The 16,103-nt window shown below is 48.2% G+C and overlaps 1 protein-coding gene across 2 annotated transcripts in view; it reads left to right on the top strand.

Annotated features, from left to right (window-relative positions):
• Positions 1 to 16,031, top strand: part of rxraa (retinoid X receptor, alpha a) — a 73,525-nt gene extending 57,494 nt beyond the window's left edge. Inside the window, exons 5-11 of one of the 2 annotated variants that reach the window (XM_037483898.2) lie at positions 247 to 426; positions 3,468 to 3,652; positions 7,927 to 8,056; positions 9,441 to 9,573; positions 10,657 to 10,748; positions 12,665 to 12,770; positions 12,922 to 16,031. In XM_037483898.2, the coding sequence (XP_037339795.1) occupies positions 247 to 426; positions 3,468 to 3,652; positions 7,927 to 8,056; positions 9,441 to 9,573; positions 10,657 to 10,748; positions 12,665 to 12,770; positions 12,922 to 13,069 (974 nt within the window). In that variant the 3' untranslated portion in view covers positions 13,070 to 16,031. The remainder of the gene's footprint in view (positions 1 to 246; positions 427 to 3,467; positions 3,653 to 7,926; positions 8,057 to 9,440; positions 9,574 to 10,656; positions 10,749 to 12,664; positions 12,771 to 12,921) is intronic. The other variant, XM_037483900.2, reaches the window with a different exon arrangement.
• The last annotated feature ends 72 nt before the right edge of the window (positions 16,032 to 16,103 follow it).

The raw sequence follows: 16,103 nt of genomic DNA, 5'->3' as shown, positions 1-16,103 counted from the left end.
ACCGCCTTTGTCACGCACCGACGAGAAGGGCAAGGGTTCACTGGCCTGCGTCAGCGGGGGCCGGGTGGGCAGGGTGGATCAAAACATCGTTGAGTAGAGAATCGCACTTTATTTAACTGTGCTCGGAGGCTTTTGAAGTCTCTGGTTTGTTTCTCCATCACCTGTAACCAAAACAACAGACCCCCCCCCTTCTCTGTTGTGCTTTTTGACCAACCATCTCTCTCTCCCTCTCTCCCCCCATCACAGGTAAACACTACGGGGTTTACAGCTGCGAGGGCTGCAAAGGCTTTTTCAAGCGGACGGTGCGCAAAGACCTCACCTACACCTGCCGCGACAACAAGAACTGTGTCATCGACAAGCGCCAGAGGAACCGCTGCCAGTACTGCCGCTACCAAAAGTGTTTAGCCATGGGGATGAAGAGAGAAGGTACAGCACATACCGTAGAGGATAAAGTCTCACTTACCCATCACCCCTCACGTATCTACTAATCCACGCAGACATTTGCACCGTGTGGGGCACCCCCCCCCCCATAAACTCGATCCGTGGTGAACCGACTCGCTCCCACAAACAACAGATTTCTGGTGCTTAAGATACCAACTCAGTCATATTGGACGACGTCTTGTTTTGCACGGCATGGGGGGGAAAGCGTGCACCGCATTTCCCAAATTAGAAGCTGCCGAGGGACTGCGCCTACCGCTGCAAAAGGACGCAGGGACATGTACAGAACATGCGGCCCGTGACGGACAAGGCCGCTCATTAGACATTCGCTTTGAAATCACATCTTTAGTCTTCTTTAGCGTGTGGTTTCTAAACCGCCACGTTTGACCGAGGAGCACTTACTGCGGCATCGACAAAAAACTGATCGTCGTTTCCCCGACAGCAACCAGTGCATCATCAGGATGCAGCGTTTATGCATATTCAACTCAACTGTGACATTTAAGGTGCGACTACCTTGAATGTCATAGTGAAGTCACTCTCTGCTACAAGTCCTCCTATAGCTTTTAAATCTCCTTCTTGCAGTGAATAAAATAGACCAACACAAATGCTTGTGTTATGAAGGACAGTCTTACCTTGGTCAGAGTTCCCGGGGGATGCCAGCTGATGAGTACTAGGCACTTCACGTCACGTATATAGCTTGTTTTGGATGAGGATAGTTTGTGATTGATCCTAGCTCCTAACAACTACACTGCTGGGTTTGAGTCCTCCTCGAATTCTTCTGTCCTAATGCAAACAAACAAAAGTGGTTCCGTTCGTCGCTGATCGCTTTTTAGAAATCAAGGGGCCAGCGAGTGCAAGGGCAAACCCAAATACCATAGAGGGTTAGTAATAAAAACGTAAAGGCAGGCCGTACAGTCATGTAGGACACACTGGCTATGTGAGGATGAAGCTTCTCACTGGTCCCCATCGCTTCCCTGTCGAAGAAGGCTCTCTCAGTTGAATCCCTCGTGTGATTGTTGGACACAAAGAGGCACCTTGAGGAATGATCGGGGGGGTCACTGGCAGTGAGGTGTGAGTTTTAACACCTCATGGGGGTGTTAAAAAATATGAGCGCTCTCAGCAGTGCCGTTAAGCACCCTTTCACACATTGAACGGATCAATCGGTACCCCTCCCCATCATGGTTGCCACGCGGCTACGGGATGCAGATATGCAGTGAATAGATGGTGCGGGGCGGAGGATTTGTGTACATGCAGGTGTGCAGGTGCACGTTTGTTGTTATTTTCTTTGCAGGGGGGGCATATTTTGAATCCAAGGCCAATTTGTCTTGACCTGTACTTGGTCTCTCATCCCTGCTCCCCTTGTTCTTCTTACCATTGTTAGGCCCTATTACTCCTTTCAAGGATATCATAATTTACCGCCTCTCCGCCTAAGCCCCCCCCCCACCCTCTCACCAACACTGTACCCCGAGGGCCGCGGTGAGAGAACAGCAGTAGTCCAAAAGGGTAAGCGAATCTATGGAAAAACAGGATTAAATGAATTTATGCCCTCCCAGTCGGGATAGGAGGGGGAGGAGGAGGAGGTGGAGGATGACGTGGAGGCGGAATAAAGCTAACATGATTTCAGCCCCCCTCACCTCGCGCTGACTCCAACACAAGCATTCTACCCTTGGGCTGACCTCCACCGCCAGACAGCAGTTCCTCTAAAATGGGGCCCCTTTCCCCTCTCCTCTTCCAACAACCCCCCCCCACCCACACACACACACACACACAACAAGACCGTGGCCTCTCTGATTCAGGACTTGGAACAGAGCAGACAGATCATTGTGTGCGTGTCCCCCAGGTGTCTACGTAAGTCAGCATGTCAACGTCCCGTTTCCAAAAGCCCTTTATCATCCAACACATCGTTTCACAAACTTTTATTTTTTCTTCTTATGTGCGCAAGATGAACCTATAAAATAGAAAAACGCAGCACTCTGTGGTGACTTGAATTAAGTAAATTATAGCGTTCTGAAAAGACAAAATACACACACACTCACACAGCTTTCCCTGCTTGAGGGCGGAGCTGCGGTTTCTCTTGCCTCCGCCGCAGTGAGTCTCGGTGTCTGCTCGGCGCACAAACCACTTCCTGTGTCTCCTCCGCCAAGCCAATCAGCGGACAGAGCAGGCAAGCTTTTGCTACAAGCGTTTTTACACTGAAAACACTCTACTCAACAAATCTCACAGAGTCCTCATTGATTTGTGTTATTTCTGAGCCGTTCTAGCGACTCGGAGTGAGGATGCAATATTTATGTGCGTATAAATTGTTTCTTTTCGACGTGGAGCGCAACGTCCAAACACATCTGCTTGATAAGGAAGCCCTTAGAACACGTCCACGCTAGTTTTGTGCATTGTGTCGACCTTTAGGTCAGAAATGTATTCCATCTGTGCAGTAGGCGCTATTATTGAAGATGGAACAGGACACGTTTCCTGGCAGAAAACACACTGGCTCATGTCACCCTTCACTGGGTACACAACGCCTGTAGCAAGCAGGGGGACATAACTGTACAACGATGTGTCTTATCCAAAGGTAGATTCCTTCTACTTCTACAACTGCACTGCCTTTATTTCATCTCTGCATGTATGCAGTATGCAATGTACTTTAACTTCATGGTGGCCAAAGCAAATCCACCAGTTTGGTTCCCAGTGGAGTTTGAGTTGTGTTCAATATCTCAAACCTGACTCATTGCTGCACTCAGAATTAAAATAATTCATTGTAGAAAAGAGTGCATTTGGAAAGAGGTGGAATAACCACTGGTGTGTGTTTAGTTTTTTTCACAAATGATGGATGAAATGATTGCAATCTGGGTTTTTGCAGTCCATTCTGCAGACCCCTCACTGAATCTGTTTGTGTAGAGAATTTGAAATTATATATATATATATATATATATATATATATATATAATTTCAAATTCTCTACACAAACAGATTCAGTCAGCTCGCTGTACAAGCACTAAAACAAAACCAAAAACAGCAGTAGTGACCGGAACCAGTTTTGTTACATGCAGCCGTTCAGGAGGAGCGCCAGCGAGCCAAGGAGAGAAACGAGAGCGAGGTCGAGTCCTCCAGCTGCGCCAACGAGGACATGCCCGTGGAGAAGATTCTGGAGGCCGAGCAGGCGGTGGAACCCAAAACGGAGACCTACATCGAGACCAACCTGGGCGCGCCATCCAATTCGGTGAGTGGGTGTTTTTTTTTCCCATCGTTCCCTTTCTCCAAACACTCACACGCTGTCATGCTGGGACTACGGTGTTTGCTCAGTGTTGAAACCATGCAGCACACTAATTAACTGTTCTTGTTCTCCTGTGCCTTAAAACGTCTCATTTGGGTTCTTGATTAATGGCGATGGATTTGTGTTGTGTTGTTTTTTGGGGGGAATTAGTATGGCGAAAGAAACGCAGTGCATTGTTGAAGAACTAACACGTAATGATACAGGACTTCAAACTGTAACTGTGCAAGATGTCACCAATGACTTCAACTGAAAACCACCTGTGAAAAGGTGCAAGCAGAGGAGTCGCCCCCTGGTGGCCGGCGGAGAGAATGGACGTTTAAGTGGCTGGCTTCCCTTTTTTAGAAGGGAAAAGTTGCCTCCTGGTGTGCGTGCTGACAGCTTGGCACACCTCTACATTTGCCATGTTGCAGTGCAGGCGTGGTGCTCATCGTGTTTAGAAGCATCTCCTCAGTCAGCCTCAGTAAGATGGCCGTGATTACCGTTTGTCCTCCGTCTGTCCGTCCCTTTGGAGGTGGCTGCTTGTAGTCTGCAGTGCTGCTTTACCTGTGCACCTTGCAGTATCTCCTTCGCTCAGCTGTGCGCCCCCCCTCCCCCTCCCCTTCCGTATCGGCTGGGCACTGTGGGATGTCTTTTAAACAGTGATGAATAATGCAACAGGCAGACTGTTCCTGAAAGCTTCCCACAAAGCCTCGGCTTCCTCCGGTATTCTGCTGCAACATGAGAAACAGGGGAGCTGCGCCGTGTCCTAGCAAAGGAGACGGGGAGGGGAACAGAGACGGGAGGAGGGGGAGGGAGGACTTCTTCTGGGATTCATCTGCTTCAGGGGATGGAAGTGTCCTGTGAAGTGTAGGTAGAAAAGTGAGGGCTGTTATGTGAGTAAATGGGAGCTATTTTGGGGGGAGGCAGATGGAATTGTAGGAGATGAGCCCTGACATTAGGGAGCGGGAGAAGGGGGGGGGGGGGGGGGGGGGGGGGGGGATTCACAGGGGATCGGCTGGATGCTCAGACACACTAATGCACTGAGTGTGTTTTTTTGGCACAGCCCTGGCGGCTCCCTTGGTGCCGCACAAACACACGTATGTACGGGGCTGAGCCGCCTCTATTGACACCTGTGATATCTGTGGACTCTGTACAGTGGACCCGACATTATTTATGTGTTCACATTGTCTCAAATCACTGTCAGTCAGTCAGTCATCGGTCAAGTGTCGATACCGCTTATATTTAGAAGGTCACCATTCACACCCCTGAATGTTGAAGGTTAAGCGTGTCCCCCGGGACATGTCTGTGGGAGAAGAGGAGCCTTGCATGCACACAGGGAGAACCCCACTGTGAGCCTGAAGCCGCTGCTGCCCGGCATGTTGGCAGAGGGTCAGCAGCATTCAAGCTGTCCGGACCACAAGGACTACCCTCCCCCCCCCCCCCCCCCCCCCCCCCCCCCCCCCCGCTTTAAGGTCTCCATTGAGAGGCAGTGCCCCGTGCTATAATTAATCACAGGGCCATGAGTGTACGCCCTGAATAGTTCACCAGTCACTGCCTAATGGCCGGGGTGAATGAAGTGTGTTCATCTCATGGTGACCTAGAAGAGGAGTCAAACACGCGTCAGTAATGCGCTGCCAGCCGGACGGGGGGAGAGCAGATCTCGCGAGGAGGAGGAGGGATGCGCCCTGTTTGTCGACCTCCAACACCTTTCCTAAAACTTTAGCTCAGGGCGGGAAGCCTTAGACAGTAACTAGTAGATGACTCATCTCCCGCTCCAGCATAAGAGGACCTGGTTTTAATTTGATTCTTTTTTAATGTGGGACCCTTGAGTTACTCCTTTTCCCACTGATCCGCACGAGTACTCCGGTTTGGCTCTGTTGTCACGCCAGCGCAGTCTGGTTCCAGCTGAGGAATGAAAAATTGAAAAGATAAATCTCAGTCGTCTCCCTCTCCGCGAGCGCAAGAAAATGTGCAAGCCGGGCATTTACCATGGGGGGGGGGGGGGCGCTTTTCTGATTGGCTGGGAACGAAGACGCTTCCTCTTTGTTAGCTTTTTTGGTGGCAGTCATTTAGAGATGTGCTGAAGATGCCCCCGCTTTGTGTCTCTAGTTTCACTTCTTCTCCAAGCTCCCTATTCTAAAGCTCCCCCCTCTGATAACATCCCCTTCAACAGTGAGTACAGAAATGTGATGCCAGCAGGATTATGCAAGATCCCCCCCCCCCCCCCCCCCCGACCCCCTGTCGCCTCACACAGGACCGGAGCAGAAGAAAGCAGTCCGGCCTAAACGCGACTAAGATCACCATTCAACATCCATGAGGCCCGCCGTGTTTAATGACAGCTCTGGGACGTGTGTCCTTACAAGGGGGGGGTCGGGGGGGAAGTTCGTGGAAACGCAGCTCGCTAAAATGTGTCGCGCCGTAGCTTCGTCGTGTGCTCGTCCCCCTCGGAGATCAGACTCTGACATATTCATGAGATGCCTGTTTTCTTCCCCTAAAGACCCCCCCCACCACCCTCATAAAACAGTGTAGGCTTTGTGTCTTTTTCTTGTGTGTGTTCATATCTGCGACTGAGTCTCGGCCCGTGGGGAGGGATGCTCTCCGGCCTGCGCGCTGCGAGAGGAGACCTCTCCTTCATCTTGAACTAATCCTCTCCGGAGAGACGCCGCTGATGCGCCGATCCTCCCAGCTTTTCACCATCGATCACAGGGATTTGAGCACTAGAAAGTTTGGGGAGAAGTTTCAGTTTTTTTGGTTGAGGTTTGGAGGGCACACAGGGATACTTAGAATGTAAAGATGTTTGCTTGATTTCTTTCCAAATTATGCACCGACGCGTGTGCAGAGTCTTTGTTTACACACATGCACATCAAGGGTTTTGCTCCTGGGAGGAAAAATAGATTTCTCATCAGAGATGCTATTGTTCTTTTTTTTTTTACCTCTACCCAGATGGATTTACATAGTAGTCAGTCATACTGTACGTGTGTCACATTAGTATTCCACCACAGTTCATTAACTCCCTGTTGGTCGGTGAAAGAGGAGCACAGCTCCTCAGGTGCAGCCGCCCATCCAAGATCTCACGCTTCTCACTGACTCCTGTGAACGCAGAGCTTCTGGCTGAGCTGTGTTTTATAGAAGGACAAAACAACTAAACTAAACATGAGTGAACTCCGCTTTTAGACTGAAGTATGTTTTCTGCAATGCAGCTCGGCTCGCCCCGTGAATGTGCATTTGCTTGAATGGGAGCGTTTCATCACATGTAAATGTGTTCTTGAAGAGCTCACTTGTTCTGTAGTTGAGCTTGCTTTGGAACCACAAGTACGTTCATCGTTAAGATGACACTTGAAGCCCACCAGAGAAGAGGGGTGCTTTTTTATTTCTTTTTTTAACGTACACACGTAGCATACATTCAAATAATAGATATGTTTTTTGGCTTTTATGCTCATCCCTCGGCGAGGCCTAATATATCTAATGCAGAGAGATCCATGAGGGATTGAAGCCTTCTCCTTGGCCCACTTTTTTATTTCAGAAGAGCCAGTCATCGCTCCAATCCACTCTGACGTCCATCAGACAGAGAACTGCTCATTTTGATCATTTAGCAGAATCGTTATTTTTTCATTCTCAGGGGTTCTGGCCTAAAATGACAACAATGAATTTAAAATAACGTATCATTAACTACTGCACTATAATACTACTATAATAAAATGATGCACTAATACGGCACTATTTCCAGGTTATTGTATTGGCTACTAATGGATAATGCTAATGGACTTTGTGCCATGTGTATGTTTTACTGTGAGTAAATACGTAACCCATTACACATTAAGATTGGCTGACGATAGCGTCCCAGTGGAGCTCTACTTGTTATGTCGTGAGGTGTCAGGGGGGGGCCTCTTGAGCTCGGCTCGCCCGCCTCAAAGGCGGATTTGTGCGTCGACTAAAAAGGTCCCCAAAGAAAGTTTTTTAGTTTTTTTCTCTCTGCAGGTATTTCCTCCCCGAGTTGGGAAAAGAATCACTGATTAGTTTCACTACTTGCTCCCTTTAGGAGGTTGTCATTCATAGCATGGTCCTGATGTAAGTGTTAAGTGTGTGCGTGCGTGTGTGTTGATAGCTGACGCGAGCTGACGCCAGGCTCGCAGCCAAATAGAGACGCCAGAGTAAATGCGGACCAGCTTTTCCTTTCATCCGTTGTCCTTCTAAATTTGTTACTTTGATTGACTGGTGTCCGTTTGTGTGTTTCGCCGCAGCCTAACGACCCGGTGACAAATATCTGCCAGGCGGCTGACAAGCAGCTCTTCACCCTGGTGGAGTGGGCCAAGAGGATCCCCCACTTCTCTGAGCTGCCACTGGACGACCAGGTCATCCTTCTACGAGCAGGTCGGTCACCAACAGGAAAATGAAAAGACACTGTTCCACAATGACTCCTCCAGTCAAGTGTGAAAACTACCAAACGCCCCAAAACTGCCCCAATAGAGTGATTTAATGTTTAAATCTAAAGGAATTATCCATCAAGCACAGTGGTGAATAGAGGATGTGATTTCATCTTCTTGTATCTAGACAGATAAAACCAGAATTATTATGCAAGCATTCAGCTAAATTTAATTCACAGCAATACTGAGACCTATGAAGTGCACATATGCCATATGCATAAGTTTGAGTTGCAGAAGGGATTTCTTTTTTTTAGTATGCAATTGGAGCTTTGGGATCTGCCTCTGCATTCAAACTCCCGACATCAAAGAGCTACTTTTTGTGCATTCTGAGCAGCAGTCTGCCACAAATATTTGCATTGTAAACTATCAATTACGTTCACAACACTGTGTTCCTTTTTAAAACAATGAGGATTGCGTCGCAATATCACACAGAAAGGCCGCTGGGCGGGCTTGAACCCAGGACCTTCTTGCTGTGAGGTGACGTGTCACCGTGCCAACCCTGTATCGAGGTAGAAACCCAAGCTCCTCGTCATGTGACTGAGACGAGAGTCGTCCCGGCCGAGGTCAGAGCGGCTCGCTCCGCGTGTGCTCTGCTCAGGATCGTTGTTAAAAACAACCAGAGGCTCTGCCGTCACTTCTCCTCCGCTCTCTAACAGACCAAAGGTGTTCTGGGCTTCTCTCGGCACGCTGCCCTCGTTGCTCAACATTAACCTATATTCTAGATCCAGCCTGAGGGGGGATGGAGGGGTTGCCATTCAATACCCTGTGTGAAAACCTCCTCCCATCACTTGTCATCCTCAGCACAAAGATGGAGAGACTTCTGCAAAGCAGAGAGAGAGAGAGAGCTGGGCTCTCAGGTTTTCTATTAATAACCACTTTGGTTCTGCTGTATCACAGATAAAAGCTTTACGGGCTCCTCTCATACCCGACTCCCACTCCGGGGAGGAGAGGAGAGTGTTGCCAGGCAGAACAGTTAAAGGAGCCTCGTCGCTCAGAAGGTGGCGTCCCCGTGTCTCCGCGTCAGGCCCCTGCTTTGGCACGTCAAGCCCGCCGCCTTTATCGCGGTGGCAGGCGCAGTTCATCCCTTTTACACGCTTGTCTCCCCAGAACGCGTGATTCAAACGTCTTGGTAATAACCCCATGCCTGAGAAAGCTGCACGCTCTCACCGCGCGGCCTAATTGATTCATTGGAAGCCCCCCTCCCCCCCTTTGTTGTCAGTTTCATTTTGCCTGAATGCTGTGTGAACTTTTGTACCAGGATTTGCCTGTTTTTTCTTCTTTCTTTTGCTCATACTTTCTTCCTGGATCCTTCTGCCGTGTCTCTGCCACAGGCTGGAACGAACTGCTCATCGCATCCTTTTCGCACCGCTCGATATCGATCAAAGACGGCATCCTGCTGGCGACCGGGCTGCACGTCCACCGCAACAGCGCCCACAGCGCCGGGGTGGGGGCCATCTTCGACAGGTCCTTATTCCCATACTACTGGACTTTTATGCAATGCAATGCACAACTGGTTTATAAATTGCAAGTAGCGGCTGGATCAGTGGTAATAGTTTATTTATAATAAGCACTTAATAAGGACAACTACCTTGTAAATATTTTTATTATAATATTTTGTTTTTTATTAAACATTCATATAGCATTTATTACCTATTTCAAAAATATACACCGTGGTAAGACTCATTAGAAAGCGATTGAGAACTATTGATCGATTCCAGTACATCAAACATTTGATATGTACACCCAAGGGAAACCACAGAAACACCAAACTGAATTGTAAAAATGAAACCGATCCATGGGGAAGCTACTCGGAGGGAAGCCTGTCTCCATCTCCCGAGCCTCTCATGGGCGCTCACAGCCACGGGACACATCCCATCTGTGGCATTAACTGTGGCAGGCATTAAGATGCAGGGAGCTGATAGTGTCTCTCTCCCTCCCTCCCTCCCTCCCTCGCTCTCGCCATACAAGTTAAGACACTGATTAACTTAAACACTTGAGTCTTTTTTTTCCCTCCAGCCCCATTGTTCCTCCTTGGAAAGAATTGAATTAGAACGAGCTGAGAGCCACAATTGACTTTACAATCGGAGGGAAGGAGGGGGAGGCGGCAGAAATAGAGCGAGAGAGCAGACGAGGAGAGGGTGTGACCAAGTCAAAGAGGGGTGAGGAGTTCGAGAGACTCGGCTCACCAACACTCCCCCCGGTGATGTCACGTGCAGCTTGTGTTTACTCTGTGGCTTTCCCTCTCTTTGCACCACGCACTAAACATAATGGCTTTGTGCTGGGTTGTAAACGGCTCCTATGTGGACTAAGCATGTACACGTGTACGAGTGTATTTTTTTATTATTTTTTTTGCATGTAGATTTGAGACGGATAGACACTCATTAAATCCTATTTTAAACGTGCCAGTCTGGATGTGCATCATTCACATGGAACGCACAGCGCGTTGTTCCCTAAAACAAACTAAATGATCTTGACATCCCTGGTAGTCGTGTTATCTGATGTAACACCATGACATGACCACTTTTTGCTGTTGTCTCCTTTGTGCAGAGTGCTCACGGAGCTGGTGTCGAAGATGAGGGACATGCAGATGGATAAGACGGAGCTGGGGTGCCTTCGAGCGATAGTCCTTTTCAACCCAGGTAACTATGGCCACGCGCGTGTGCGCTGAAGGAAGCTGGGGAGGAGGTGTTTTCTGAAGATGCTCGGTTCTTCTTTGATTGACAGATAACAGCGGAATGAGTCACTAGGCTGCATGTTAAGAATCTACTGCACTGTTGACATATACTCAACGTGGAATTGTGCTCTCAGAGTTCTAGTGTTGCTGAGCACCTTTGCTTGTTGGATTTTTTACATTGCTATTGCCTTCAGCTATAACCAAGAAAAACAACATTCAACTGATATTTATATTTCTAAAGTAGAATGACTCATTCAGGACTTGGAGCTTAGTAGCACTGCACCTAAAATCAAACTCCAATATGCTTGACAGATGGCGCTAAAAAAAAAAAAGAGCGAAGAAAAGGTTGCGTCATTGTTGCAGCCGGAATTCAGTTCCAAAGGATTCAAAGCTTATAAAAGCATAAAAACATGCAGAGGACCCCTCAAAGAGCCTCTGCAGTATGATCACACCAATGCCCATCAGAGCTCCAAGTATTCTAAAAACACCCTAATGTGGATAAATGCACCACTTGTTTGGAGCTTTATAGCTTCAATGGCGGCACAGAGCAGCAGAGGAATCAGACATGTGTTCTGAATGTACTCAGCATTCAATACTCAGAGATTTAATTCTGGGGGATCACTCAAAGTGTTGGACTTGAGACTGTGTTAAATCAACTTGAGGATTTGGGACGGCTGATTCACTTTTACTCGTTTTCTTTGAACTCGACTTCTCTTGTGAAAGTGAGTCTGCAGAGCACACAGGTGGAGACGCCAAAATAAAAGCTCACACTTACTGTATATTTATGTAAATGCACTGCATACATACACATCAAGTGTTTATTTACCTATAAAAGCTGCACCCACACATTAGAAATAACACTGCATTCAAAACCACAAAAACGCCACGCTGTCTGCCCAGTTAGCATTATGCTAACTAGCCCTTAGCCGTGCACACGGTAGTTCTGTCAGAGGCCCGGAGTGCCACCTTTCAGTAGATATCAGCATCCCAGAGGTACTCGGCAGCGCGTGTGCTAGTAGTGCCGTTAGCAGTTAGCTGAACACAAAGTTCAAAAACATTAAGCAGTTTGCAGCTGCAGATTAGTTGTGGACAGCCACCGGGGGGGGGGGGACTCCCACGCTCATAGATAAACACTCATGCGACATGTTTCTTCTGGCAGGGGTGATATTAATAATAAATGAAAGAAAACTCTTGACAGCGGCTTTTATTTAGTCGAGGCCCTTGTCTTTAAACCTCCTCAAACACAGCATCAAAGTCAGCTAAAGCAACTAGTGAATGTGACCCAGGTCCTCCCATGACCCTGTGTGGGAGCATCCCTGCGTCCCCCCCCCGGGGGGCCACTGTGATCCTCTGTGTCCCTCATTGGGTTCAAGCCCCATCCGGGCCCACGTTTCTGCCTCATTCTTCTTAATTACACTGGTCTGATGGAAAAAAGCAGTGGGCGTTGGGTTTTTTTGGGGGGGGGGGGGGTGGCTGCAGGGCTAAAAAAGGCCCTCAGTCCTGCCGTTCCCACACTGGGTTTTAGAGTCCAGCCACTCACAACAAACGCTCATTCTTTGTTGATCAGCCGCGCGCCGCTTTGAACACCCGAGATGTGACTCAATGACGCGCTTGTGCCGGGGCTTCCAGCCATGCTCAGCTCAGCGCCAGGCCTAATTGGGCTCATGCGGAATGTGGCGCCACACGACCACGCCGGGCCCGCCGCGGGGTTAAAACTCAACTGCAAGGGGCCTTTGAGCGAGGCGAACACGGCCAGTGCTTTATAATAACCAAGAGGGACGCGAAGAGCAGCGAAACACTCCTTTTCCTTTCACGAGGCCCGGCAGCGGCAGTGGCGGCAGCTGTTGATAGTTGATCACTCTGTTCTCCGTGTGTCCACAGACTCCAAAGGACTGTCCAATCCAGGTGAGGTAGAAGCTCTGAGAGAGAAGGTGTACGCGTCTTTAGAGGCCTACTGCAAACAGAAGTACCCCGACCAGCCTGGCAGGTAGGAAGTCCTGGTTACTAGGGACAGGGCTTGAAATGCCAGCTACCCTGTATAACGATGACTATTTATCAAAGATGACTGTGTGAATATTTCATTCAACTCAAACAATATTTCAATAGACATTTTCATTTCTAACTTTGTGTCGTGACAGGTTTGCCAAACTGTTGCTGCGGTTACCGGCGCTGCGCTCCATCGGCCTCAAGTGTCTGGAGCACTTGTTCTTCTTCAAGCTCATCGGGGACACGCCCATCGACACCTTCCTCATGGAGATGCTGGAAGCCCCGCATCAAATGACATAATAGCAGAGACGCTTGAGGCCTCCCCCAAAAGCCTGGATCGGGACAGTGAGGGAGGGATCCCCCCTTCCACACCTGCTCCTTTTTGGATGTGTTCCAAGACAATGGATTCATCCTCCCTTTGAGTCGGTTTTATACCTTGTAAAGCATATATAAATAAGAAATATATATATATTGTCTATATATAGATATAGGTATGGAAATCACACTGCGACACGGGTGACAACAGTGGACTTCAGATCAGAAGAAGCGCATTGAGCCGTTGTTTTCGTCCTCTTTCCCCACACGGCAACAAGACTAGAAAAAGACGATCAGGGTTTTGACGCCCACAGTTGCAGGTATCAAATGGACATTTTTTTTTAAAAAGCCCCTCAGCGATGTGAGCGGGAAGAGCCTCAGGCCGCCCGGACCTGAGCCTTCTCTCTTTTTCAGGACTCTGAACTCACTTGGAGGGGATTTGGGGGGCGGAGGACAGGGGACACGCTCGCTTGAAGGAGCCGTCCTCTCTCCTCCCGTCAGGGGTTGTGAGCCGCTGGGGGGGGGGGCTTACAGGACTGCAAGTGCTTAAAGAATCCTAAAACAACCTCAGGTGTCGGCCCGATTCCACCAAATAGGACCTGCCTGCTGCTGCATCGGCACTGTGCGCCATCAGGTGTGTGTTGGGGGGGGGATTTTAGTCAAATGAGCCCTTGGTTTGGTGCCCACCGATGGCGAGGGAAGACGCCATCTTTACGGCACTCGTCGCAGCGTCTTATGGGGGTATGTTTTGTTTTTTTTGGTACCCTTCTCGGACATCCCCCCCGTCTCGTGGCACGTAACTTTCAACACAACGTCCTTGCACCCCCCACCCCGCGGCGGGATGCTAGCCTCACACACACACACACACACACACACATCTACCTGTACAGACAGCTACAGCCGCACGCAGTATTGACCTTGCTTTGACTTACCTCTTACTCGGCACTTAATCTCACGAAGGCTCCTAAAAGGAGAGCGGATGTCGTGACGGACCCTGATTGGGGACGCGCCATCCGGCGGGACACACGCTCGCTGCCCCTGGAATATGGAAACCTCCATGTGGTGTATTGTGGTGATCACGCTGTACACTCATATGCTGTTTGTTGCTTCTCTCGACACGCTGCGGCGGCCGCTGCGATACTATGCATCGAGTGCGTTTCCAAAGATTGTCCACAGAGTGTTGGTGAGCCGTGGTGTTACTCTCCTTTCACCCCCCCCCCCCCCCCCCCCACCACCACCACCACCACACTATTTGGATATAGGATAGACATTCTGTGCTGGTTGCTTCACCTCTGAAAGTGAGTTTAAGGTAGTGTCTCAAGTAGGATACAAGAAAAAGGCCCAGATGAAAATGAAATATGAAATGAAGGATTTTCGTCCTGTTTCTGCTGATTGGTCCCGTTATGTGAGCGACTTGGACATCCCAGACCGGAGCCCCCCGAGCGCTGTCGTCCTCCAGAGATGAACGATTAAATGGAGCCTTGAATGTGCCACTTTTTCAGTCTTTAGTCATCACTGATTAATATATTTTAATACATGTACCTAATTTACACATGCATTTTAATCATGAGTTATAAGAGTATGAAATATTCTTTTAATAAGATGAAAATGTAATGGTAATACTTCTACATCACGAGGATCTCCTGTGAGATTCATTTCACATAAATATGCATATAAATATGCAGCAGGAGCTTCTATTGGCCGCTTGTCGGCTTTAACACCGCTGTCAGAGGTTATTTTGTCAGTGCTTTTTAATTCCCTCAACTTATGAATCAATAGGAAAAGGTCATAATATTCCGGTGGCACCGTCAGGGCCCCATAGAGGAACGTTTTCCTCCTGTTTGTTTTTCTTGGGTCAGATGCGTCTTCTAGCAGGACATTTAAGAGCCTGGAGCTCCCTCTGGTGGAGGAGCGGCGCTGCTGCAGCTTTACTTGAATTCTGTTATTTCATCCGACAAGAAGATGGCACTTTCATCGCTTTGCTCGGACACAACCCTCCTTGAGTCGTGTGGGGAGAAGTAATTACTCGAGTGTTTCAGGGAGGTGGCCTGTTACCATCTCAGAAGCACCTGCTGGTCTGAGCTCAGTTTACAGTATTTATATTCTGGTGTTTGCCTTTTCAAAACAAAGGCAAGCTTGTTTTACAATTGAATCATTGAGCTACAGTTACTTTTATTTTTTATTATAGGAAAGCAGACGTTGAGCGACCTAAGTGGGTCTTTTGTTCAAATGGACATCCTCCTGTTGCCCCCCCTTAGTGAACAGGTCTCTTAAGCCATAAAGTGGATCCCCCCCCAGTGTCCAGCAAAGAAAAATCACCTCCATGAACGCTTTATAAAACAAAGTTCTATTTTGTTAATATGTAAATGTGTATATATTTATAAATCTATTTCAACAGATCTGTTCTTTGAGTATTTCCGTGGAACAGTGGTCTTAAGACCAGTGTTTCACGGCTCGTTACTACACTTCTGTTGCTTTCAGACCTGGACTTGGTGAACCAGCAGAATCACAGCAGCTCTAAGCTAAAATAACCAGCTCAATAAAACAGTGAAAGAAAAAAATCCCCTGAAATATGTCTGTGTTGCTTGGCAATTGTATGTTCAATAAGTGTAATAATCAGGAAAATCAATGCTTTCATTGTTGCATCAGTGGTAAATCATCTATTTTTGTACAACAGTAATTTTATCCCGGACTTTTGTTCTGCTCTCTCCCGTTTCTTCTGCATACGTTGTAGAAGGCGGTTTTTGTCGCCTTGGAAACCATGTCGCCTACTTTACCATTTTTTTGCCTGCCGCTGCATTGACGGGGATTGTCTTTAATTATACTTTCGTCAATTTTTAAGAGATGAAATTTGTCTTCTGTTCTTTGTGGGTTGTTTTCCGATGTTCTTTATCTTTCATGGACAGAAAAAAAAACTAAAAGTTATTAAAAAAGTAATGAACTCTGAGCTGCTACCAGTGTCATGTGAAACGTACAAAAATGGGGTTTATTAAGCGTTCAAATGTCAGAACATGTATTC

Source organism: Pungitius pungitius, chromosome 18 (genome assembly GCF_949316345.1).
Source record: "Pungitius pungitius chromosome 18, fPunPun2.1, whole genome shotgun sequence".
Lineage (NCBI taxonomy): Eukaryota > Metazoa > Chordata > Actinopteri > Perciformes > Gasterosteidae > Pungitius > Pungitius pungitius.
Note: the sequence above shows the minus strand (reverse complement) of the source record. Positions and strands in the feature narration are given on the sequence as shown.